This window comes from Urtica dioica, chromosome 8 (genome assembly GCF_054948205.1).
Source record: "Urtica dioica subsp. dioica isolate 48M chromosome 8, U.dioica_male_clone48M_v1_H2, whole genome shotgun sequence".
Taxonomy (NCBI): domain Eukaryota; kingdom Viridiplantae; phylum Streptophyta; class Magnoliopsida; order Rosales; family Urticaceae; genus Urtica; species Urtica dioica.
In genome coordinates, this window is record NC_142763.1 from 44,161,523 (window position 1) to 44,188,670 (window position 27,148).

At 39.9% G+C, this 27,148-nt stretch overlaps 2 protein-coding genes across 2 annotated transcripts; one reads left to right on the plus strand and one right to left on the minus strand.

The window, feature by feature from the left end:
• Positions 1–977: 977 nt before the first annotated feature.
• On the plus strand, positions 978–1,906 carry LOC149389915 (uncharacterized). The gene is made up of 2 exons (XM_089622762.1): positions 978–1,313; positions 1,373–1,906. The coding sequence occupies exons 1-2, from the start codon at positions 978–980 to the stop codon at positions 1,904–1,906; spliced, it is 870 nt and encodes a 289-aa protein (XP_089478888.1).
• Positions 1,907–16,643: 14,737 nt separating this feature from the next.
• Positions 16,644–20,911, minus strand: LOC149389916 (HIT zinc finger and PAPA-1-like domain-containing protein). The gene is made up of 7 exons (XM_089623522.1): positions 20,432–20,911; positions 19,080–19,824; positions 17,938–18,580; positions 17,711–17,811; positions 17,516–17,605; positions 17,186–17,313; positions 16,644–17,086 (listed from the first exon to the last, which is right to left on the minus strand). The coding sequence occupies exons 2-7, from the start codon at positions 19,740–19,742 to the stop codon at positions 16,942–16,944; spliced, it is 1,770 nt and encodes a 589-aa protein (XP_089479648.1). The 5' UTR covers positions 19,743–19,824; positions 20,432–20,911; the 3' UTR covers positions 16,644–16,941.
• Between the last annotated feature and the right edge of the window lie 6,237 nt (positions 20,912–27,148).

The window sequence follows — 27,148 nt, forward strand, 5'->3', positions numbered from 1 at the left end:
TTCTATAGGCGCTTCATCAAGGACTTCTCCAAAATAACGAAGCCACTATGCGGACTACTCAAGAAAGACACCAAGTTCTCCTTCTCCACTGAGTGCTTAGAGGCCTTCAACTCCCTCAAGCAGCGACTCAGCACCGCCCGATCATCACCGCCCCATACTGGAGCCTCCCGTTCGAGATCATGAGCGACGCCAGCGACCATGCGGTGGGTGTAGTCCTTGGGCAGCGTAAAGATAAGGCTTTCCACGCTATTTACTATGCGAGTCGGACCCTTAACGAAGCCCAAGTGAACTACACGACGACGGAGAAGGAGCTTCTGGCAGTGGTGTTCGCCTTCGACAAGTTCAGACCCTACATCATTGGCAATAAAGTGATCGTCTACACCGACCACGCGGCCATAAGATACCTCATGGAGAAGAAGGACGCCAAACCCCGCCTAATCCGTTGGGTCCTTCTACTCCAAGAGTTCGACATCGAGGTCAAAGACAAAAAGGGCACAGAGAACCTAGTAGCTGACCACCTATCGAGACTGGAGACGCTCGAGCACGTTCCAGACAAGACGGCACTCATCAATGATGACTTCCCCGACGAAAAACTTTTGGCCGTCCATCAAGCCATCCTCCCATGGTATGCCGACATCGTGAATTACCTCATAGGCAAGGTGGTGCCTACCGACCTCAAGACGTACCAGAAGCGGAAATTTCTTTCGGAGGTCCGGAGGTATTACTGGGAGGAGCCGATTCTCTATCGGCAATGTGCAGATCTAGTCGTGAGAAGATGTGTTCCTGAGGACGAGATGGAGTCAGTCCTACGACATTGTCATGGACTCGAGTGTGGAGGCCACTTCGGCCCAAACCGCACGGCAGCGAAAGTTCCTCAAAGCAGCTTCTATTGGCCGACGCTCTTCAAGGACAGTCGTGACTTCATCATTGCCTGTGACTGATGCCAACGAACAGGTAAACTCTCTAACCGCAATGAGATGCCACTCACGAACATATTAGAGATCGAGCTGTTCGATGTTAGGGGGATCGACTTCATGGGTCCATTTCCGTCCTCCTACGTAAATCAATACATTCTCCTCGTGGTGGACTATGTATCGAAATGGGTCGAAGCAAAAGCTACACCGACGAGCGATAGCAAGGTGGTCCTGAAATTCTTGAAGAGCATTTTCACTCGATTCGGCATGCCACGAGCCATCATTAGCGACGGAGGTGCACACTTTTGCAACCGGCAATTCGACGCACTCCTTGCCAAATACAGCGTCAACCACCGGAGAACGTTGGCGTATCATCCCCAAGCCAACGGTCAAGCGGAGGTCTCTAATCGAGAAATCAAGCAAATCTTGGAGAAGAGACGGTGGGAGCCTCACTCAAGGATTGGTCGGCCAAGCTCGAAGACGCTCTCTGGGCCTATCGCACGGCCTTCAAGACGCCCATTGTTATGTCTCCGTACCACCTCATCTATGGGAAAGCGTGCCATTTTCCGGTCGAACTCGAGCACAAGGCATTATGGGCAATGAAGAAGCTTAATTTCGACTACAAGGCCTCGGGACAGCAACGATTGCTCTATCTGAATGCACTCGACGAGCTCCGTCGTGAAGCATACGAAAACGCCAAGATCTACAAGGAGAAGACTAAGGCGTGGCACGACAAGCACATCGTCCGTAAAGAGCTAAATCCAGGTCAACAAGTCCTCCTTTACAATTCGAGACTGAAGCTCTTTCCGGGAAAACTGAAGTCGAGGTGGTCAGGGCCGTTCGAGATCGTCAGTGTATACCCACATGGGTGGGTGGAGTTAAAGAATCAGAAAGGAGAACAATTCAAAGTCACCGGTCACATGGTGAAACCATACTTTGGAGGTGTGTTCAAAAGCGAGAAGGCAGTCACCTTCATCACAACCATTCCATGACCATACGATATCCCGTCAAGCTATTGACGTAAACTAAAGCGCTTCTCGGGAGGCAACCCGTGTTTTCTTTCGTTGCATTTTGTTTTGATTTATTTTTCGTTGTTATTTTTGTTTGTGTTGTTTTCACGTGTCTTATGATTTTGATTTCTCAGACTTTGTAAAAAAAAAACGAATGCCTCGCGCCGCGAGGACACCGCGACAACGACCGCGAGGAGAACCTGTGAAGAAGCGGGTTACAAGATTTTGGGCTCCTCGCGGCGCGAGGATCCGGGTCGCGCCGCGAGAACGGGTCAACCCGCGCAGGTAAGTTTCTTAAACCCCAAATTTCGAGTTTTCTAACCCTAAAACCTCATTTTCTCTCGTTTCTCTCTTTCTCTCTGAAAATTTCACCTTCCTAACACTCTTTTCTTCACAAAATCCATTATAATCGTGTGCAATCTCTTATTTGTGTGAGGAATTTGGTTGAGTTTTAATTGTTCTTCATCATTATCTCAACATGAACAAGGTACACTCTTTTGTCTCCGAATTTATGAGTTTTATGATGATTTAAATGTTTGTTTGGAGTTCAATAGAGTGTTGTTGTGATGAAAACAACGTATGTGTTCAAGAATCATGGTTTCCGTTGAGAATTTGGCACACCCACTACGTGTTCGATAAAAGGCCCGAGAGAGATGGGGTTTGTAAATGTCGGGTTTTGAGAGAAAATGAGCGATAACAAGAGTTGTTTTGAGTATGGGTCATGAGATTATATGCATATTGACAAGTTTGGGGGTTAACTCAAACACGACACGGCTATGTGCGCACCGAAAGTTTACTCATTACGTGTGTGTTTGGATGTTCTTTGTAGGTGGTATACTCAGCCCGAAAACCTTCGAAGCGTACCCGCGAAGTTCCCCCCGCGCTCCCTCGACCGGCCGGACTCATCGAATGCGCCCCCAAGACTTGGGACATGATCGCCAATGTGGGTTTCATACCCGAAAAGCGACTCGAAGTGGATGGACTGTTGAAATTGATCTAGGTTTTAAGAAAAAGTTTAACGCTTCGTTAAGCGGCGGAATTTTAAAAATTTTCTTTTTCAAGTAAAACAGTTTTTACTAACCTAGACAAAGAGCAAGCACATGTAAATAAAACTAATATGAGCATAATAAATTTGCTAACCTCTTTAGAAGCTTGAACGTTGATGAGCCTTCGGAAGGTTGAAAACGTTCGTCTCCCTCGCAGCACGTCTCTCTTTCTTTCCTCGGCAACTCGAGCAACCACGAAAGTTTCTATCACTAAATCACTCGAAATAAAAGGAATTAGTGTGTGGGCACTTTTAAACACTACGACTTAAGAACGAGTCTTGAAGTCGAAGAGCTAAACTCTAGGTCAAATGAGGACCTAGGTGCCAAAACAATAAAAATGAAATTGAATAGAGAGAGAGAGGAGAGGGGCGGCCAAGCTAGAGAGAGAAGCTCTCAAATCTCTAAAACTTGGATGAATGAAATGTGAAGAATGAGGCTCCTAATTATAGGAGAGGTCTCACCTTCAATAAGGTAGTTTCCTCTTCTATAGAATATCACATATTCATGAGCCAATTTCCTCTTTTCCTTCATGAGATACTCGGCCAAGGCAGCCTTCTAGAAGGCTTGGATTTGTTTCCTTTTTTGTTCCTTGCCTTGCCTTGACTCTACTTGGCCGAAATTCCTATTACCTTGTATAGGAAATTTGTTTCCTCTTTTTCTTTTGACAAGTATCTTGATACATTCATGCACAAAATATTCTCTCTTTCTTTGGGTATGTTGGGCGCCTAAACCATCTAGGAAAGGCTTCTAGAAGCTTTTCCATTTGTTCATGACAACATGCAAAATCCCCATTAAGAATTTTCAATAAAATTCTTATGAAATGAAATTAATTCACAAGGCCCAATTAATCTAATTTGGCCGAGTGACATTAAGTCATCAAATGACCTTGTCAAAAAATTTATTGAAATTCCTTTCATCCTATGTCTCAAAAGACAAAAATACCATTTTGACAATTTTCGTTCTTGTTTTGACTTAGCTTCCAGTTTAACTATTCCTACTCGATGTGATTCGTGATAGTGACATCATGGATCCAACTGAACAAAGCTTGAGCTAAACACTTGGACTCAAAAGTTCACAAACTTTTTCCAAGTTTAGCTTAATGTCAACTGACTCCACTAAAGAGTTGACACTGAAAATCTCTCGGTTCAAATGAATTTATTTTCTACTCAAGAATTCAACCTAATTGTAATGAGTGGATCCACAGAATATTATCAGTGTTTACCCTTCATGAATATCATCAATTAGTCGGGGTTTACAAAATTACCATTTTACCCTTCTAGTTGTTATTTCCTCAACTCCTTTGTCGCTTGTGAATAAGTTAGAAACAATGTATTGACGAGGAGCTAACAAGTCACATTGTTTCATCCAAAAGACTTAGGACTCAATTTGGACACTGGCCAGTTCATTTATTTACACTCCAATGAACAAAGCATGAGGTGATATACATTGCATTTCAGCAATCTTGTACATGAATTCCATATCTATGAGAACTTCACAAAGTTACTCATGACATTCTCACGAACTTAGTACGTCACCAATAGGCCTTGTTTGGAATCACATAGTGAGTCCGAACTCTGACTTTCTCAAATGAGAATACGTAAGGTGTGAAATGGCATGTCTCATTTCAGGATTAAGGTAAGCACGATGCAATTCATACGTAGTGACTTCGAGACATAAGAGGTTAAATGGTTTGTTCTTATCTTGTCTCTAGAAGTGCACTGGTCAATTCAGTACCTTTGGAAGATACCTAGAAGAACTATAGAGTCTCCAACTCTCAATGCCTCATAACCAGACATCATAGATTCTTCTAACAATCATACTGAGGTCAATAGTCCTTTGACCCTTAGATTGCAAATGTATCATTTTAAGCAAACTACAAAGAGTTTGTTCATGCAAATCTACATTTATCTCTTCGTAAGTTGTTTAGTTTGTTTATGGACTAAAGACTAATGTTTTATCATAAAGCTTCAAACAGACACAGAAGAATGAATGAACGTTTCAATTTTTTATTAATGAATAAGCAATTACAAGCAAGAGTCTTCATGAGACTTTATTACATCAAATGTACAATATAAAGATTACAACTCTTCTTGTGGGCACCATTGACAACATGCACGATGTGGAAACATGCTTCGGCAAATCCAGAGCCGAACGTGGGAGAAGTTGGCGAATATCGAGACGCGAGAGGCAACGCGGCTCGTTCGAGAATTTTACGCTAACCTCTCGATGACAACCAATAACATCGTGAAGGTCCGAGGCAAGAATGTGGACATATCGCCGGCGGCGATCAACAAATTCCTCGAAGCGCTCGTACCAGTGGAAGACGATTACTCCCCGATGCTTTTGGAGCCAAAGTGGGACGCGTGGAAAAACACACTTGCGCGGCCGGGTGCGAAATACGCTTGCAAGAAGTCCATTCGACTTCAGTGGGAGCCGGAGTACCTCTCGATCACCGCGCTCAACCGATATGCCAAGGCGTGGCAATACTTTATAAGCGCTACCATCCAACCGAATGCACGGCCGCACCAAGTGAATATGGAGCGCTTGGCCTTGCTCGATTGCATCGCACATAACCGATCAATCAACATCGGCAAGGTCATCCATGACCGCTTGGTGTTTTGTGCGAGCCGAACCACGAGCGTACTCCTTGGTCACGGCGGCCTCATCACCTCCATGTGCATGAAAGCGGGAGCCCAACTCACCGCCACCGAAGACTTACAACATCTCGGGAAAGCGATCGTGGCCGACTACATCCTCGGTCTCGACCAATGGCATCACGGCGAAGCTCACCTGAGCGGAAGTGGGTTCATCATTATTCCCGAGCACATAGTGGAGATGGGATCCGATTACGACACCGATCGTGATCATGACGAGGAAACTCCACATCATGACCAAGAGGAGCAAGGCGACGCTCAAGGATATAGAGGCAAGTCGTCTCAGGGTCGCCAAGGGTCATATTAGGAGATGATAACGATGATGACACGCCTCGACACTCATGTATCAGACCTCAGGCACGACTATCACAACCTCGACCACAATTACGAGGGCCTTCATCGAGACTACCAAAGTCTTGATCAAAACTACGAAAGTCTCCGACATGAGGTCCAAAGCCTCCACCACGATGTACAAGCCGTTGGAGCCGGGCACAATGCAATCGGAGGGTTTCTTAACGAGTTCGGCCAACGCAGCGTCAACTACGCCGGGTTTCAACGCGATGTGTACGACACGTGGACGGCTCGCCAAGCCTATATGCCACCACCCGACGCGCCAGCTAAGTCCAGCCCCGACATGCCAATGTATCCAGCGTTCCCTCCGGAATTCATGACTTCGTACGCTCAAATTCCGCCGTGGTACCCGTACAATTATCCGCAACCACCGCCGGAAGGCAGAGATGAGTAGGGACGTTCGGCCACCCCCGCGAGGTAAGTTTCTATTCTCCCTTATATATGACGATCGACATTGGGGACCATGTCTGCTTTTAAGTTTGGGGGGAGTGTTTTCTTGCTTTGCGGGGGTATCATTTGTACATATTAGGGTTGTTTTAGGTAGAACTTGGTGTGTTTGATTACGTACATCAACATTGATATGTGCTTGTTTATGAAATCGTTGTCCTAAGCGTTAGACTAAGAATATACCCACGAACTACTATGTGTGAAAGAAAGCTTGAGTTTGCAATACCATGTTCGACCCGAATTTTGCATGTCTCGAAACTTAGGAGCCCTTAGGAAAGACCTAACCAATTGTTTGAAAAGGAACCCGACAACGCACTAGAACTTACTCCAATCCTTGATCGAGGCGAAATTGAGTATAATCCGATCTTGTCGAGATGACGTAGGCATTAGGATAAGTCATTCGAGCCAAAAAAGTCGACCCGGAACATCTTTATCCTGTTAGAACCCGCTCACTAAAGGCCAAACACTATTCTATTCTCATGAAAGTCAAAAAAAGCCTAGCCGAAAAAAAAACTTCATCGATCTTTGCGACTCTTGAGTGTACATGTGAGTTTCAGGTTTGTATTTTTGGATTGGTTAGTCTCTTTTTGTTCAGTGAATTAACATCTCACCGCGCCGGTGCCCATTTATTTGCTTTACCTTGTGTTATCTTGAAAAAAAAAAGTTTTGTGGTAGTTGTGTTTTCTTTTGGCGGCGCAATGAAGTGAAAAAGAAAAGTATTGAGAGGGAAAGACTAATCAAATCAGATAAGCTCGATTGTGCATAATTACAAGTGTTGGGGGGTGAAACACGGGAGATAAAGACTTAAGAGAGAGTGAGACGTTCTAAAAAGATGAAATTCTATGTCAAGAACGTGGGTAGTGAGTGAGAAGAATATTTGAGGGTTTTGTGCTCATATTTTTTGTGGTGAGGTATAGAGTCGCGAAGGTTGATGTTTAGTCACAAATTTTTTGTATCCATATCTCACCTTTGACCCTACCCGTGATGATACAAGCCTTAAAGCCCTACGGATCGACTCGAGATGAGGATTATACATTAGTGGAGACAAAAGGTAGGAGTGAGCATATGATTGCGTTGATCGAGCCAAATTGTCATATCCTCGAATTTTGGGTAACTTTGAAAGCAAGAGGGCGGGTAAAGAATTTGGAGCCGAAAGTACACGAGATGGGTAAGCATTGTATAACGGTCGCGGTAAAGCTACTTGTATGATTTCTTTTGTTTTTAGTAGTCGCGTGAATGTTAAAATCGTGAATATCATAGTCAATAATAGGGGATGGACGATAGTGGAGATGAGCACATGTTGATTGACGTATTTCAAACACCAGAAGTTCTTAGAAGGGTTGTTAGGTCTATTTCTCTTGTTGGGTGTGTGTTCGTTTTTGATTTGCTTGAGGACAAGCAATGTTCAAGTTTGGGGAGGTTTGATGAGTGCGTATTTTACGTACGAATCCGCTCTCATTTGACTTGGATTTAACGCGTTCTCAAGTGTTTTTGATGGTTTTAGTGTGGTTATAGTGAATTTCAAGTCAACATAGATGAAAAGTAGCTGTCGGGTCACATATCGATGGAACGGAAGTAAAAGCGATGAATTTGGAGTCAAAATGAAGAAAATGAAGATTTGGAGGCTGGTGCGCAAGACCTCGCGGCGCGACCTCAGCGATCACGAATTCTCGCACCGCGACCATAAGATCTCGCGCCGCGACCCCCGCATTTTCACGAACACAAAAAGTTCCAGGAGCTTCTCGCGGTGAGCCTCGCGGTTATCTCGCGCCGCGACGATACGAAGAAGGAAGCCTCGCGCCGCGAGGATGGATGGCGCGCCGCGAGACGACGAATCTTGACGAAAATAAAGTCGAATTTTGACTTAATCCTAGCCGTTGGATCGTTTTTTAAGGCCCAGATCAGTCCAAAATTGTACTTCGACCAAAACCACTATAAAACATAACTCAGCCTCTATTTTTAGGTTACGCTTTATTTTATTATTGTTTTAGAGAGCTTTTGCCAAGGAGAGAAAGCTTATCAACGGAATTGACAAAATCCGATCAGCCGGAACTCGATTGATAGTTTTTCTTCTTCCTTCTATTTATTTTCTGCTCTTAATTTTTTATTGTGTTCTTGAATTCCTATCACGTTATAATCATGAGCTCTCTTCTTCATTCTATGCTAGTTTTATTGCGTTTAATCACTCTCCTTGTTTTGATCATGGTCATGAACACCGTTAGAGGCTAAGTCTTTAACGGGGTTACGATGTAGTCGGGGTTAGATATAGATTAGGGGATTCGTTAGGGTTTGATGAGTTATTAACTGTTTCATGAATATGTTTGCTTGTGTGGAAGTGTTCTTAATGCATTCTTTATCTTGATCACCTTTAGAATTGTTTAATTGGAGTTTTTAGCTGCTTGAGAGAGAGAGTAAAAACTCGTGCCCTTTTTCATTCATCACATTGTTTTAGGTTGCTTGACGGCTTAGATGATTGTGTAATCGTTAGAATTCTTGCGTTTAGTGCATGTGGTTGTTTTAATAGGATTAGAGGCCGAGAGGATAAGTAATCCGACAATTTCATAGGTTCGCTAGATCACTCGAGAGAGGCTAGGGAATATTATTGAGAGAATGAGATTAGCTTACATAGGAATAGTTGTAATTGGTCGTTCCCGAAACCCCGATGATGTGTTACATGGTGAAATCGTAACCCCATAGTTTTCTTTGCTTGTTATCTCGTGTTTGTTTCTCTTTTATTTTTACGTTAATTCATTTGCTATTTTTATAATCACATCCATCAACAAATCTGTGAAATCAATTTGCTTTAGGTTGTTTAACGTCGCTACAGTAACTAGTCTCTGTGGGATCGATATCCGTTACTTACGTAACACTATTACTTGTTCGATACGTCCACTTGCATGCTAGTTATAAAAATATCGCAACAATGGGCGCCCAAGAGGCTCTCTAGAAGGGGCTTCTAGAAGCTTCTTCATTTGTTTATGACAACATGAGAAATGCCCATTTAGAATTTTCAATATAATTCTTATGAAATGAAATTAATCCACATGACCCAATTAAATCAATTTTGGCCGAGTGGTCTTAAGTCATCAAATGACCTTGTCAAAAAATTTATTGACATTCATTTCATCCTATGTCCAAAAAGACAAAATTACTCTTTTGACAATTTTCATAAAATTCGTCTCATTCTTGTTTTGACTTAGCTTCTAGTTTAACTATTCCTACTCGATGTGATTTGTAACAGTGACCTCATGGATCCAAATGAACAAAGCTTGAGCTAAACACTTGGACTCAAAAGTTCACAAACCTTTTCCAAGTTTAGCTTAATGTCAACTGACTCCACTAAATAGTTGACACTGAAAATCTCTCGGTTCAAATGAATTTATTTTCTACTCAAGAATTCAACCAAATTACGATGAGCGGATCCACTGAATATTATCTATGTTTACCCTTCATGAATATCATCAGCTAGTCGGGATTTATGAAATTACCATTTTACCCTTTTAGCTGTTATTTCCTCAACTCTTTTGTCGCTTGTGAATAAGTTAGAAACAATGTATTGACGAGGAGCTAACAAGTCACATTGTTTCGTCCAAAAAAGTCAAGACTCGATTTGGACACTGGCCAATTCATTTATTCACATTCCAAGGAACAAAGCATGATGTGATATACATTGCATTTCAGCAATCTTGTACATGAATTCCATATCTATGAGAACTTCACAAAGTTACTCATGACATTCTCACAACTTAGTACTTCACCAATAGGCCCTGTTCAGAATCACATAGTGAGTCCGAACTCTGACTTTCTCAAATGAGAATACGTAAGGTGTGAAATGGCATGTCTCATTTCAGGATTAAGGTAAGCACGATGCAATTCATACGTAGTGACTTCGAGACATAAGAGGTTAAATGGTTTGTTCTTATCTTGTCTCTAGAAGTGCACTGGTCAATTCAGTACCTTTGGAAGATACCTAGAAGAACTATAGAGTCTCCAACTCTCAATGCCTCATAACCAGACATCATAGATTCTTCTAACAATCATACTGAGGTCAATAGTCCTTTGACCCTTAGATTGCGAATGTACCGTTTTAAGCAAACTACGAAGAGTTTGTTCATGCAAATCTACATTTGTCTCTTCGTAAGTTGTTAAGTTTGTTTATGGACTAAAGACTAGTGTTTTATCATAAAACTTCAGACAATGAAGATTGAATGAATGTTTCAACTTTTATTAATAAATAAGCAATTACAAGCAAGAGTCTTCGTGAGACTTTATTACATCAAATGTACAAAATAAAGACTACAACTCTTCTTGTGGGCACCATTGACAACAAACTCCCACTTGACTCAAAGAAGATGTGTTTAGTCCTTCATGCCTAATCCCTCTCGATGTTGGTCGAAGACCTTGTTCGCTAGGGCCTTGGTGAATGGATCTGCCAGAGATCTACTTCACCTCCACGTCTCCCCGCTGCACGATCTCTCAAATCAAATGGTATTTTCTCTCAATATGTTTAGAGCGCTTATGGCTTCGAGGTTCCTTTGAGTTAGCGACAGCCCCACTATTATCACAATAAAGGGTCATGGGCTCGTCGACGTTTGGAACAACTTCCAAATACTTAAGGAATTTTCTAAGCCATACAACCTCTTTGGATGCTTCACAAGTAGCCACATATTCTGCTTCCATTGTGGAGTCAGCAATGTAAGGTTGCTTAATACTCCTCCACACAACAGCTCCACCATTAAGGATGAACACAGATCCCGAAGTGGATTTCCTGGAATCCTTATCCGCTTGAAAATCGGAGTCGGTATATCCCGTCATAGTCAGATCAGTACCTGAGTATGTAAGCATCAAGTTCCTAGTTCTTCGAAGATACTTAAGAACATGCTTAACAGTAATCCAGTGCTCGGGTTCAGGGTTGGATTGGAAACGGCTAACTACGCAAACGGCGAAACATATATCAGGTCTAGTGCAAAGCATAGCATACATGAGGCTTCCTACGGCAGAGGCGTAAGGAATTTTCCTCATGTCTTCAATCTTTTGTGCAGTCTTGGGAGACTGGGCCTTAGAGAGTGAAACTCCATACCTAAAGGGTGTTTGGCCCTTCTTGGGTCCGGTTTTTCCTATCTCGAAAGATTTGGATCCCCAGAATGTAAGCGGCTTCTCCTAGATCGTTCATGTCGAAGTGCTTTGCTAGCCAGACCTTAACCTCAGATAATTTACCCACATCATTACCTATGAGCAATATATCATCGACATATAATACCAGAAACACAACTTTGCCTTCGTGTATTAACTTTTAAACACAAGGCTCATCTATTGACTGTTCAAAGCCGAAGCTTTACACAGTTTCATCGAATCTAATATTCCATGACCTAGATGCTTGCTTTAGTCCATAAATGGACTTAAGTAACTCACAAACCTTGGTCTCTTGACCTTTTTCCACGAAACCGTCTGGTTGAGCCATGTAAATGCGCTCGTCAAGATTGCCATTCAGGAAGGTTGTCTTAACATCCATTTGCCAGACCTCATAGTCGAGAGTTGCAGCTATGGATATGACTATGCGGATGGATTTAAGCATCGCGACTGGCGAGAATGTTTCTTCATAGTCAATCCCTTCTTGTTGGGTATAACCCTTCTTGTTGGCGAGAATGTTTCTTCATAGTCAATTCCCATCCGGACCCATTTTCTTCTTGTATATCCACTTACACCCTACGGGTTTAATTCCTTCAGGAAGGTCTACAAGTTTCCAGATTTTGTTGACATACATCGAGTGCATTTCAACTTTCATGGCGTCAAGCCAAAGGTTTTATTCAGAACAAGCCATCGCTTGGCTATAGGAAACATGATCATCCATGTCAGAGACGGCTATAGGAAACAGTTCTTACAGATGAGGTAGAAGCTTCATCACCCAACTTTTCTTCAAGCACAATTTTGCTTCTAGGTTTTGCATCCTTCATAATGTTCTCCTCAAGGAAACGAGCATTCGTGCTAACGAAAGTCTTGTCGTCCTCGGAACTATAGAAAGTAAAACCTTTGGTTTCCTTTGGATATCCAACGAACAGACACAATTCTGACCTACTTTCCAACTTGCTAGTCTTTTGCCTCAGCAAGTGTGCGGGGCATCCCCAAATTTTGATGCAGCCAAGATTTACTTTACGGCCAGTCCATCGTTCATAAGGAGTACCAGGAACCGTTTTGGACGGAACTTGGTTCAAAATGTAAGCGGCTGTTTCGAGGGCATATCCCCAAAAGGAAAGAGGGAGTGATGAGTAACTCATCATTGATCTAACCATCTCCATAAGAGTTCGGTTTCTTCTCTCTGACACTCCGTTTTGTTGAGGTGTACCAGGTGCGGTAAGCTGAGAAGCGATACCTTCTTCTTTAAGAAAGTCATCGAATTCTCCAGACATATACTCACCACCTCGATCAGATCGAAGGGTTTTGATCACTTTGCCAATTTGCTTTTTCACTAAAGCCCTAAAGACCTTAAATACGTTAAAGGTCTCGGATTTGTGTTTGAGCAAATAGACAAAACCATATCACGAGTAATCATCGGTGGAGGTAACGAAGTACTCGTATCCTCCACGTGCCTGTTGGTTGAGCGGACCACATACATCAGAATGTACTAGTTCCAGCAACTCAGTGGCTCTTCGACCCTTATCGGAGAAAGGTCGTTTAGTCATTTTTCCTTCTATGCAGGATTCACAAGTAGGTAGTGAACCTATTGCAGAGGCTTGGAGTGGACCGTCCCTCACAAGTCTCTTAATCATATCTAGACTGATATGACCAAGTCTTAAGTGCCACAGGTATGTTGATTTTGTTAGATCGGATGATTCAGAAAGTTTGATCCTCTTTGGCTCCCTAACTAGATCATTATCTATTTCGGTGTCTAATAGAGAAGGTTGAGTGGGATAGATGTAAAAAGAGCATTCTTCATATATGCATCAGTGACAAAAGAATTATCAGGAAACGAAATTCGAATTCTATTCTTAATGAACTTTAAACAATAATCTTGCTCAAGAAGAAGAGCAACGGATATTAAGTTCTTCCCAACGGTAGGAACAAAATAAACATTATTCAAGTTTAAAGTGCGGTCTTCAAAAGACAGCGTCACGGATCCCACAGCCTTCACAGACACCAGGCTCCCATCACCCCATTTGAAACAGAACTCGCCTTCCTCTAAGCTTTTGGTTTTCTTGAAACCAGTCAAAGAACAACAAATATGGTTAGTAGCAGCGGAGTCAAGAATCCACGTTGATACATTATCAGCTACTAAGCATGCTTCGGTAACTAGTACAATACTATGTTCATTTGCTTTGAGAGAGGCAGGACAGTTTTTCTTTTCGGCCTTGTGAGGTCTCTTCTTAGATCCAGAGGTGGAGGCTTTGTGCTCAGTAGCATGAGCCTCTCTTTGATTCTTCTTTCTGTTAGTGAGACCTTTAGTAGTGTGAAGCTCCTTCAGAAGCTCGGTAACAGTGTACTCTAGCTTGTTCATGGAGTAGTTCAACTTGAAGGTATCAAAAGAATCGGGGAGAGTTGCCAAGATCATATCTATTTTGGTCTCCTCGTCAATCTTAGATCCTAGGATTTACATCTTATTCAGGTAACTAATGATCAGCATCATATGGTCCCTGACAGGAGTCCCAGCCTTCATGCGACAGTTCATAAACTGTCGGACTGCTTGTTGCCTTGCTTGACGCCTTTGCCCTCCAAACATCTCAAGGAGATTGTAGAGCATGTTGGCGGCAGTCTCGATGTCACGATGTTGTTATTGCAACATATTGTTCATCGACGCTAAGATATAGCATCTCACAATCTCATCGGATCGGAGCCAGGCCGCATAGGCGTCTTTTTCCTCTTGTGTCGAATCATCATTCGTTAGAGGAAGACACGTGGTGGTGAGTAATCACAAAAGAAATCCTTTCTTGGGGTCATGTGATAAGTACATTCTGTATCAAGGATCCATTGTTCCTTTGGGTCAGTATTAGAAACTGAAAGGACATCACATGTATCAAGACCATCAAGGATATTTGCAACATCTACATTTTTGGAGTTGTTATTATTCTTCTTTGTCTTTCCATCCCCTTGAGTCTGTTTCTTTTCAGGGCAGTTCCTCCTGTAATGGCCTTCCTTGTTGCAGTTCCAGCAAGTGACAATCGTTGATGAAGAATCTTTGGATTTTGACATTCCCTTGTTCTTTCCATTTGATTTCTTTTCTGATCTTCCTCTGACATGAAGACCTTCTGATGAAGCCTTGTTGGTTTTGCCGCTTGATTTCGGATCAAACTCTTTTGAGTAGGCAGCACTGATCACCTCATCAAGAGAGAGTGCCTCTTTTCCATACTTGAGAGTGTCTTTCAGTTGTTCATAGGGCTTTGGGAGTAAGTTCATGAGGAAGATGGCCTGGTCTTCTTCATCTATCTTCACGTCTAGGCTTTCCAGATCTGAAATCAACTTGGTAAAATCATTGATATTATCATCAACACTTTTACATTCATCCATCTTGAAACTGTAGAACTTTTGTTTCAGGTAAATCCTCGAGGGGAGAGTCTTTGTCATGTAGAGTTGCTCGAGCTTTAGCCACATTGCAGAGGCTGATTTCTCCTTGATCACCTTCCTCAAGACCTGATCGCCAAGACTCGGGATGATGGTGTTTCTTGCCCTCTTCACGACTTCTTCTTTCTTTTCGTTTGGCATTGTCTGTGGCATTTTGGCGAGTCCTTTCAGAGCATCATCGAGCCCTAGGATTCCCAAATGTGCTGTCATCTTTTCCTTCCATAGCAAGAAATCATTCTTGCCGTCAAACTTCTCGATATCTGACTTGAATGTAGACATTCTTCGCAGATCTTGAAATGTCTGATGTTAGGTCTGAGAAAGCTTTGATCGCGTCTCGTGATCGATGATGATTGCGCTTGATTTGGGTTTGATCGGCTTCGACTTCCTCAGCGTGGTTTCGCGGTGAGGCTCTGATACCAATTTGTTGAAAAAACCCCTAAAACCAAGAACAGATAACAATTTGAAATGCACAGAAATAACTTGCGATGTAAGCAATCACAGAATAAACAACAATCGAAAAGAACACAACCAAAATTTTATCCTGGTTCAAATCCAACTAGGATCCTAATCCAGTCAGGCACGAGATTTCCCAATTTGCTTCCACTATATTCTATCGGAGGTTACAAGAAGATCACTCGATCGCTGTCGAGACAAACACTCTAGATCGCCAAGCCCTTGCTTGTGATTCTCTCTATCTCTCTCTCTTCTCTCATAAACTCATGAATACAAACTGAATGAAAGACTTGACTAACGCAAGTGATTACAAGAGATTATAAAGCATGATACAACGGTGACGTGTCGCACAAGCTAACTCGGGTTGTTATAACTAACTCAATGCCGATGCTGATGTGGCATTGCACTCATCTTCACAAGGGCAGTGTAGCAAAAGAGCCAAAATGAAACTATGAAATTTGTTTTTAGCTTACGTTTCACAATTTTTGGGGAAATAACCAACAGATTTATGTGACAATAATTAAGGTCTAATTTGCCCTTATTTATTAACAAATTCGTCATTTTCTCTCTCCTACTTTTTTCTTACATTTTTTTTACATAAAAACTTCAAAAAACCATACTTATCTCATATGAACTCGAAATTGAGTGATTCCAAATCCTACGTATTCGTGACACCTGAGATCTTCAAAAATAGATCCATTGTGTTTGATGAAAAATCATGTTTAATACCATAGATGTAGAAAAATCACGTTACTACCTTAAATATGGAAATAACTGAAATTTTTTGAAATTGTCGGCATAAATATAATTTTTCATCAAACACAATGGGTCTATTTTTGAAGATCTCGACGCCACGAATTTGTAGGATCTGAAATCACTCAATTTCGAGTTCGTATGAGAAAGATACGAATTTTTAAAGTTTTGATGCAAAAAAAATTATTTGAAAAAAAATGTGAGAGAGAAAGTGATGAATTTGTTAATAAATAAGAACAAATCAGACCTTAATTATTACCACGTAAATCATGTGTTTATATCCCTACAAATTGTCAAACATAGGTTAGATCCAAAATCACATGTTTAAAATGACCAACTTAGTTACAAATCTCATTTATAAATATGTTATTATCAACTTTTGTACACGAAAACATTAGACTTGTATCCAAATTTGTAGCGTAATTTAAGTCAAAAAAGAGTGTTTTAGCAATAATAAAGAAATTAATCAAAAGATATTAATTCCATTATGACTTAACAGCCTGTTATTTTCCACGATACATATAACTGTCCTCTTATCTACTCTACTCCGAAAATCAGGACAGATTGCTATAACATGGTTTTTTTTTTCGTTCTACATTAATTAATTGACCCCCCTCAAAAAAAAAAAAAAAAAAATCGCCATACTACAGCGACTAATATAATGTGAAATCATCAAAATGCGTATAAATGTTTCTTTCCTCTCTCTTTATCTCCTGGGTCGTCCTTTTTCTTTTATACCAACATAAATGTGCAAGAGAACTTAGCAAGTAGTTTCAGCTTGAGATTTCCCCTGAACCGCTTTGTAGCACTGTAAGCTACAAAGCGGAAGCTTCGATTTCGAATCCCGGTACTTGTACGGATTCGTACACAAAGGACCGGCACAGTTTTCCCTCGGAGGAGGATAGCTGAAGAAAAACCATATGCATTATGATTTTGAATTTGTAATTATATATACAAGTATAAACACAGTCAAACAAAAGCAAGGCTTTTAATTTTTATTTTACCTATGTGGCTTGGAGTTGAAGATGCTAGGGAGACCCATTTCCTCGGGGAATGTCACAACTGTCCCGGTGGGACCCATTACCACTCGGACGGTGCTCGACGCATTCAACAAAGCCACCGCGGCTTTCGACTGTGAAATGGAAAAGAAAACATGAAAAAAGCCTATACTAATTACCAAGTTCTTGTATGGTAAGCTTCTTTTTTTCTTTTGTTAAAGCAAAATGAAAGATAAACCCTACATGACATAGAATGCACATCTACCGTTCAATTTTGTTGAATAAAAAAAACCAAACAGAAAACGAATATATTATAGTGGTAACGGTTGTGGGTACCTGTGCCAACTCTTCTTGGCGTTTCTTGTTCTTATCCTCACGCTTCTTCCTGCTGGAATCTTGACCAAGGATTTTCTTGATCGCCTCCGCCTGTGTAAAAAGATTCACAAACACTGATAAGCAAAAAGCCATTTGCTAAGCCTAGAAAAGGAAGGGAAAAAATCGAAGGGCAAACAGAAAGCAGAGTGATCAAACCTCGGATTCCCTCGCAGCCTTTTCCACTTGTAACTTACGCCTCTGGGCAGCCTCAGCTTTCTTTAACTGCTGTTCTACATCCGTGAGCTTCTCTTTTTGCCCTGCACACAACAAAAACAGTTAAAGACTGAATCTTTATTCAATAGATGACAAAAACTACAATTTGGAATAGGCGAGAACTGTTAAACGAAATATTCAAATTAATACAAAAGTGTGCAAAAACCCACTTCTTGAGGGAGCTGGCGGCAAACCGTTTGGAAACTCGATCAAGCTTGCACCGGGAGTTGAGGCAGTCTCTTTGCTGGATTGAAGGGCTCTTTGACGAGTTGTCAGAGTAATTTCTCTTTTGCCATCTATCGGCGAATCTACGGGTTCTTTTCCCGGCTGCTTCTTCTTCTTATTCTTACCCATGAGATCACCATCCGATGGAGACTCATCTTCCTCTTCGTAGTCTGTGTCCCCAGATTTTGTATCTGCTCCAGGCTTCTTTTTCCCCTCTTTTGCAGATCTTGATCCACCACTGTTCTCAATATTGGAAACCACAGAGAGTTTCCGATGCTTCTTAGGCTCTTCGTCATCTTCTCTGTGGCCCGCAGAAACCCTCGAGATCTTGAGCTTCTCTAAATAACGGATTTCGTCGTCCTCTTCGTCATCACCAAACTCAGCATCAAGCACACGCCTTTTCGGAACTCGTTTGCTCTTACGCACTGGTTCAGACTTGTCCGCTTCTTTTCCAAAGGTGCTCTTACCCTTACCCATCACTGAATCGTCCTTCCCAAGACTATAACCACCTCCCAAGAAATCTTTCCAAGGAATCCCTTGCAAGCCAGCCTTTTTATCCGAAGACGTTATGTTGTCCTCCAAGTTCCCCTGTTATATAGCAATTTTGTTTGGGTAAAAAATCAAGCCGGAGTCTGACAGCTAGGAAAGTATTTAATGGGTTGGTCTTCAATAATATAAAAAGATTACATGTCATTCTTTTCCATAACAGAAGATCACAGCTTTATTCACTCGCTAGGAAAAAATATTGTCAGATTGTGAATGATTGTTCCTGATACTATAACCTAAATCCCCATAGTGCAAGTTGTTCTAAAAAGCAATTCACCAACATTATCACAAAATCAGCTACAAGACTGTTGCTTAAAAGTTATAAATTCAAATATGCTTCAAGATTTCCTAACCCTTTTCAAATGCACTTGGAAAAAAAAATCAGGATTTTATGCACGCGACTGAGTCTATCTCCTGTTACACGTGATCCGAATAAATTATCCTAATCTCGACTCCTAGCCCATGTTGAACAGGAGGTAAAAGCCCAATAATGATCCAATCGCACCGAAACTCAAGTTGACAGATAAAGACCTTTAAATACCTCAATACTATTCTTTGGTCGTTGTCTAGATGCATCTGGATGCCGAGCACTCTTTGAAGAAGACCCGCCATTCGAAACAGAATTAGGTTCAATGGTACGTGTCACGCCACAAACCCTGAGCTTGACTTTTTTAACCTTGCTATCACTTCCAAATCCATCAGCGGGTAATCCCGACTGCCTAGAACTAGGACTTTCCCCATTCAACCCACCAACTCCCTCTTCACTCCTCGACTCTGTTTCAACACTATCGTTCACCATGCTCGAACTTTTCCAATGGGACGGTGCAAGAACTCCTTCGCTCGAACGCTTACCAATGGATCCACTTCTTGCAGGCTCATTACTGTAATGCGAATTAGCCCCTCCATCTTTCCTATCCCTTTTATAGGGCCTTTCACATTCAAGGCCGGAAGAAGAAGAAGCCCTTGAAATACACTGGTTAAGACTGAACTCTTTTCTGTTTGAGTTCAAATCACAGCCACCATTCTCATCACTGGAAGCTTTATACACATCATCAGAAGCTGGATTTGATGACATGGGTGACTCGTCATTGGTTTCAGCATATGGCTGTGAATCGGGTCGAGGCCGACGGAATGTATGGCTCCTCTTCCTTCTCACAGCAGTGGTCATACTATCAAACCGAGGACCCGCACCAAAGTCTTCCATCTCTTAGCAATTCGGCTATTCTCTCTTTCGCAGCCCAATACTTCTTAGCACGTACGACAAGATTTAAGGTATCAATGACAACCTGTCACCACATGAGCAATGGCCAGAAAAGAAAAAAACCGAACATGAATAATCATATTCACTCGCTCGAAGGCTAATCATACAATGTTGTCTTCAATGACACTTTCTCCGAGGCACAAAAGAAATGAAACTTGCTAGAATTGTACAAGGGATTTGCATCCAACGTAATACACACCGAGCATGAAATGATCTTAAACAACACAAGGAGAATATCACAGCATTCAAACAAGACGAACAAGCCTTAACAGGTAAGCAGATCCAATGCTAAAAAAGGCACCACAAAAGAAAGGTAGAAAACTTGAAATCACTATTGACATGACTGGCATAAAAGAAGTCAATAACAAACAAACAAACAAACAAACAACGAACAAGCAACGGAGATTAAGCAAAATTAAACGTTCTCCAACAAACAAAAGCGAAACAGACCATTAAAATTTTTAGAATCCAAATCCCAATTCAATCACCTAAGAATGATACAAATTTTCAGCATTCAATCAACTCAATCGCACGGCCTCAAAACGAATACAGATAGTAATCAAAACACATAAGAATTCAAAACAAACAAAACTAACCTAAATTAAAATATAAAAAACAAAAAATCAAAATACCTTATCATCGATCGAAGACCAACCCAATCCCGAGCACCAATCTCCGAAACTCCGATACAAAATCGAAGACGATGGAACAATAAACAGAGAGACGGAGAGAGTAAAAGAATTGAAGGAATAGATGAAAGAATCGGAATGGCGCGAGAGTGAGATATGCTAGGGTTAGGGTTAGAGGAAATATCGAAGAAGAAGTGCTTGGGAAAAAGGGAAAAGAGGAGAGAGAAAATAATGAAAGAGAAACAAGAAGAGGTGACGATAATAATCTCCTTCTTCACCATCTTGGCCCAAAGTCCCCTTACCTGACCTGTGTGGTGTTTTTGGGTTTTGGTTTTTTTTTTTCCTTTTATTTTGGTATTTTTATAAATTGATTATTTTTATTAATGTATAATTTTCGTGACTCGACTCGGTCGAACTCGCTCAGTGGTAACTCAATCACTTTCTTCTCTCTTTTTCCTTTGCTTTGATTTTTGGTTTCTCTTTCTTTCCCATTCCAATGCACGGATACATGTATTACGCTGCAAGTTTTTGGGCGTAGTTTAAGACTCTACGCACCAGTGGCTTATGTTAGGGATCCTCCTCCTGTGACACGTGTCTTTTTTAGGTGAAATCTAATAAAAATAAATGTTACATTTCTAGTCCCTGCTTAAGAATATATTATTGGAAAAATGATATTTTTGACCTCTCAGCTTTGTCACCGGTAACAAGTTTGTCTCTGAACAAAAAATCTGCAATTTTACCCATTCGTCATTGTAATTGTATCATATTTGGTCCTTATGTTACTTATATCGCCAAAATAAACGAGATTCGATCGTGTATATCATGTGTTAAAAAACAATGCTATATTGGTTATAACATGAGAGATTAATTCGAGAGAGACTCATCATGGAGACGACAACGGCTTCATGAAAGTCAAACCGCCTCAGAAACACTGCCGAATGGATTCGAATTTTGCGAATTCACGTTATTACCAATATATTTTTTTTATTTTTTTCAACACATGATAGACACATGATCGAATTTCGTTTTATTTTGGCGATATAAATAACATAAAGACCAAATATGATACAATTACAATGACGAAGGGGTAAAATTGCATTTTTTTTTTGTTCATGGACTAACTTATTACTGGTGACAAAGTTGAGGGACCAAAAATATCATTTTTCCTATATTATTTTGATAGAAGGAAAACAACTATTATTTTGTTTCAATTTTTTTAAAAAAACAACTATTATTTTGTTTCAATTTCACACAAAATAAACCACTTTAAAAATTAGCAGAGATTTCATTTTTATATATAAAATAAATAGTCATTTGGGATGATTTTTTTTTCAGTTTATTGATTTGTTGTTTTTCTATACTATAATTTTAATTTTACGTAGAAAATAGCTAGTTAAACTATATATAAGAGATTCCAAGACTTTCATTTATTAATTATACACGTTTGACCAGAATTTTCATTTTTTTCACTTGTGACTTTCCCATTGCGAATAATTCGTTTCTTTTATTTTTTAGATAATTAGGTCAATAGTTCAGTCTATTTTAAAAAAAAATAGAGCAAATTTAATTTTGCTAAAAAATATAGACCACCAGCCTGCAGTAAATTAAATTAATTAAAATGTTAATTAACTCTTTAATTAATTTAATTTAGTGACTGATATATTAATTTTTAATATAATGAAATTTGGGTTAAAATCTTTAAAAGAAGTTAATAAAATAGCTATTTGTAACAAATTCTTGGTTATTTTGTCATAGTGTTCGTTAGATATTAGAAACTTATTTACAAGAAGAACAAAAATAATAATATGAACAGCAGCATGATGGAATAACAATCCCAAAAAATATGTTTATCAGTAATAAGCCAAGAATGAGTGATATAAAAACAAATGAACTCTTTTTTTTTCTTTTTTCTTTTTTTTTTTTTTTTTTTTTTGCATGAACCCTATTTATTAGAAAATTGAACAACATCAGCAATATAAACTGACGAGCTCATTTATAGAATTCATCATTTATCAATAAGTTGGTTCGTTTTAAATTAATGTTCAAAACATGCACAGTAAAATATATATTAACATATTACATTGTGATGTATTGTAGGGTAATTCGATGAGTCTTGTGCTCATTTATTGATACAGCCCTTTCAAAAGAAAGTCACTCATTGGATCAAATCGATCATCAAGCAAAATACTCCTCGAGAATATAGTCTCAAAAGAGAATCTATTTGTGTGACCCAATGCTTATATAAACATAGTAAATGTAATTTGTTAGTTTTTATTTGTTTATATCACCTCGTTTACATTATATAAATTCAACATCTCAAATAAATTACTATCACAATTGTTTAGAAATGAAACAATAATTTTAATTACAAGTGTTTACGTGTTAAAAAATTTTGCATGTAAATTATAAATAATAGTTTATACAATCTATTATAAATAGAGAACGTCAGAACAAGCTCTTCAACGGTATAAATATAATAATTTTAATGAGAACTTTACGCGTGGACATCAAATTTGTAAAAAAAATATGAGAATTATTAGTTATTTATTTTAAAAAAAAGTTTTATTGAACACGGTATGCCAGAATAAAATATTTAACAAATTCAAGAATAACTGATTCCCCTTTTTTCACAATCATAGTTAAAACATATGCTCGAGCAAGCTTGTATGCAGTAACGTTCCTTGATCATTTGAAAAAAAAAAACATAAATATAAACTAGCTCGGATTACATAATTTTACAATGATAGATACAAAATCAAAAGTAAAAAAATATTAATATAACTCTTACGATGTATGAACTTTAACTAAATGTCACCGTGTAGTTTTTCTTGAACAAACTAAATGAGCATTTTTTCGAAAAGTTTTGTCGGGGCACGCTGCGCCATACATGCGGCGCGGCGCGATGACCTCCAAAAAAACAAGTTTTATTACCCGTTTTTAAGCGTCGTTGAGCCTTTGGATCCAATCCAAAGGTCCATATTGCTCCGAAAAATACTTCTTGGTCTATATATTCGACTTTGTAACCTCAAAAACACATATTTCCCTTCCTTTAGTTTTTATTATTATTGTTTTGTTGTTTTTAGAACTTTTGGAAAGAGGATAAAGACCTTTTTTTACGGAATTGACATTCCGACGAGTAGTTCTTCTCCGAATTCATTCATTCTTCTTTCTTTTTTTTTCTTTTTTTTTTTTGGTTACTTTTAATTTATTTTTGAACCTTGTTTTATTTAATATGAATTCGTTTTTCTTTTCCATGTTGATTCTTTTGCTTTAGATTATTATTTTGTGTTTAGTTTTGTTAATGGATTTTTTTAGTGGCTAGATTTGTATGGGGTTGCGATGTAACCCGTACTGACATTAACACGTTGATGATTTTCTAATTTAGCTCGCTTCAATATATGTTTGCTTGATTATAAGCTGTACATCTTATTAGTTCATTAATTAGCTAACTTTGAATTATTATCTAGGAATTGTTTACTACTCGAGAGAGTAAATTTATCATGCTTTTTCTATAATCTTCATGATCGACCTAAGTTAGTAGAAAATTCTAGGTGACAACGCAATTGTTTGAATTCTTGTTCTTTATGCATGTAATTGTATCAATTGTATTAGAGGCCGAGAGTATAACAGTACATCAATTGCATAGGTTCGCTAGAACACTCAAGAGAAGCTAGTTAATATGTTAGAAAGAGTGAAATTGGTAACATAGGAACTAGACAGTAATAGACAAAATAGGGATAGTCAACGTAGGCGGTTCGTGGTGAAATCGTAGCCCCGCTTTTCTCTTTGATTTACAACCCGATTATTGTTTTCTTTATTTTAATTAAATTCGTTGTTTAAAACCATCTCTAATTTACCTTGAAATCGATTTGCGTCAAGCTAAAGAAGTCGTTAAAATCATTGTACATTTTCTGCAAAATAATATCGTTACAAGTCAGAAAATTGACTCAATGGAGGTTTGCTCTTCCATTTCTCGGATCATATGCTCAATTTGACACGTGTTTGACAAAAAAAAAATTACACGTTCCTATGCAAGTACATTTGGAAAGCGTTATATATGACTTAACGGTCCAATTGTACTTGCTTAGGAACTTGTAAAGTCTTTTTTATCAAACACGTGTCAGATTGAGCATATTGGATCCGAGAAAATACAAGTGCAAATCTCCATTGGGTCAATTTTTTGACTTGTAACAATATGATTTTTTTAGAAAAAGTCGTAACATAACAAAGTCAACCAATCCAAGAATACCACACAAAGTCAGCAATGGACGATTTCATTCGCTGAGTATCGATGGATGAACGTAAGTTTTATTCAACTGTAACAAAGTTGTATTTCAACCTCATCCGCAAAGGCTGCCTAGTTTTATTCAACTACATTCGCAAAGGCTGCCTAGTTTTATTCACCCACTAGGCGGCCTCTGCGAATGTAGATAACAAAGTTATAGTTGGCCCAGGCAGCAAGCTCAGGCGGCAATGGAATCCCTGAGCCAAAACGCTATGGAGGAGGCTCCGATGGTTCAAATTCTCGGCATGCGACGTGACTGGGCTACAGGGGTAGGGCCATTGATCACATGTTCAGATCTGCTAGAAGCCCAGGCTCACGACTTCGTGGCTGGAACTTCATCAGCAGCTCGAGTCGCGACGCCCGCTCGAGACGAAGAGATGTTAGAACTACGGGGAGCAATGAAAGACCTAGCTAGTGCGTACAACTCCTTGTCTAGGCATAGTACCGGAGCGATCATCTTGGAGCTTGCGTCGAGGGTGAGCCAAATTGCGAGCCGCTACAAGTTGCATCATCGAGCTCCCCTTGTACATCTGAGTGCACCCCCGATCAGCCACAAAGACGATCACTCGAGGATCATTCACCTTCATCGACTCAAGCTAGTAAAGGACATCGTGGCCCCGACCTTGATGAGCCCGGATATGGACCAGCTAGAAGATGCGGATCATGCGGAGGACGCAGATGAACTCCTAATGTTGATCGCGGTTATTATTAGTATTTGTATTTAGACTTTTTATTATGTTATTAAGACTATGTTTATTTTGTCTAAACTTTTGGTTAGACTTACTACTATATATTTTGATATGAATACAACTTTTGATTTCAAGTTTTTAAATATTAAATAAAATCTGCTAATGTTATTTAGAAAAAAAATATTTAAATTTTAAAAAACTAAACAGCAACATTTGAAGCGACAATCCGCTTCTAATTTCGCTTCCAAATAATTCCCGCGAAATGGCGGGAAGAGTCTGTTGGAATATTAGAGAGGAAAAAGGACAATATTGAGTATTTATTGTCTAATGAGCTGCTGACTTTAGGCAAAGATTTGAGTGGGTTCCACTCAACGGAATTTGATAATTCTTTCGTATTATTCTTCCTTGCGGAACGGGGTATAATATCGATTATAATTTTGCCAAAATCAGAGCTAGAATGAATGAGAAATTGATGTCCAAAGTATGCTCAAAGAACACATTGTTCATGTGTAAGTGAAGTGGAAATCAAGACTCCCACATTGGTTGGGAATGAATGTTGTGGTAGTGTTTATATATTCTCCTCTTTATTTAGTGGTCATCCAAGTGCAAGAGAGGAAAGTGTGTGTGGGTTATCTCTTAACCCCTCACGCGCGCACACACACACACGCGCCGCCGCCGCCGAGCCGGGCCGGGCCCGGGCCCGGGTTTCGGGAATGTCTCGGTCTCGACCTTGGGCCAATTCTTAACTTTTTACTAAAAGTTTCACTTCATAAAGTTGATGAATTCCACAAATAACTTGAGTAGTTAGAGTGGGAATTATTTTACAACCGCGTGAATGCGGTTTGGCTGAGCATTCACTTTGGCGTTTTGGTTCAATAACCGTACATTAACTTGGGCGGTTTTTTGAATCAATGTTCCTGCATTAAGACTGAATTAAGACCAAAACGGTTTGATTTAAATTCTGAAACTGCAGGGATATTAGCCTATAGATAGAGGCTTGCTCATCTCATTCGAATACACTATTTCGACTGCTTCTCTCAACTCCTTCTCTCCCTCCGAAATTGTAACTTTCTTTTGTAGTCGGTGCTCAGCTCTGTTACAGGTTTTGTTCACCGGAGAAGTCGGTTTGGTGCAAACCTCTTCTCGTTTCCGCCGTTGTATCCTAGGAGGTAAATTGCTTGTCCATTCCAGCACCCACGGGAAGGGCAATATTACTTTAAGGACACCGTCGAACGGTCCTCGGTGTTTTGGCTTTCTTTGCGTCTTCTGCTCATTTTTTTTTGTATTATTTTTCGTTTCTCCTTCTTATACCAAAGCTGTTTCCTTTTTATTCCTGTAAAATAAATAATTTATTCGAATTACTTCTAACAGCGTCTAGAAGCCACATTCTGTTTCTAATGTCGCTTCTGTTAATGCGATTTCTCGGATAACATTTGCGGGACACGTGTCGGGGTGCGAGCTTGCGACGTGTCTCGATATTTTGTTGTCAGGGTCACGTTTCCTCGGCTCTCAAGAGGATTTGTGTTTTTTGAGGAACGAGTAGGGTGAATGGGGGGTGTGACCGTGCTCTTCGTGAGCTGCCTACGTACCCGCTATGCGGGATCAGGTCATGACGTAGTTCAGGGCGAGTGTGTTTGCTATGTGAATGGATTCTTGGATTTTTGTTTTTCTTCCTCCCGTCGAGAGGTGGCTCTCGGTCTTTGTTTATGATCCGGGGTAATTTTGAAATTGGAAGAGTATTTGGCT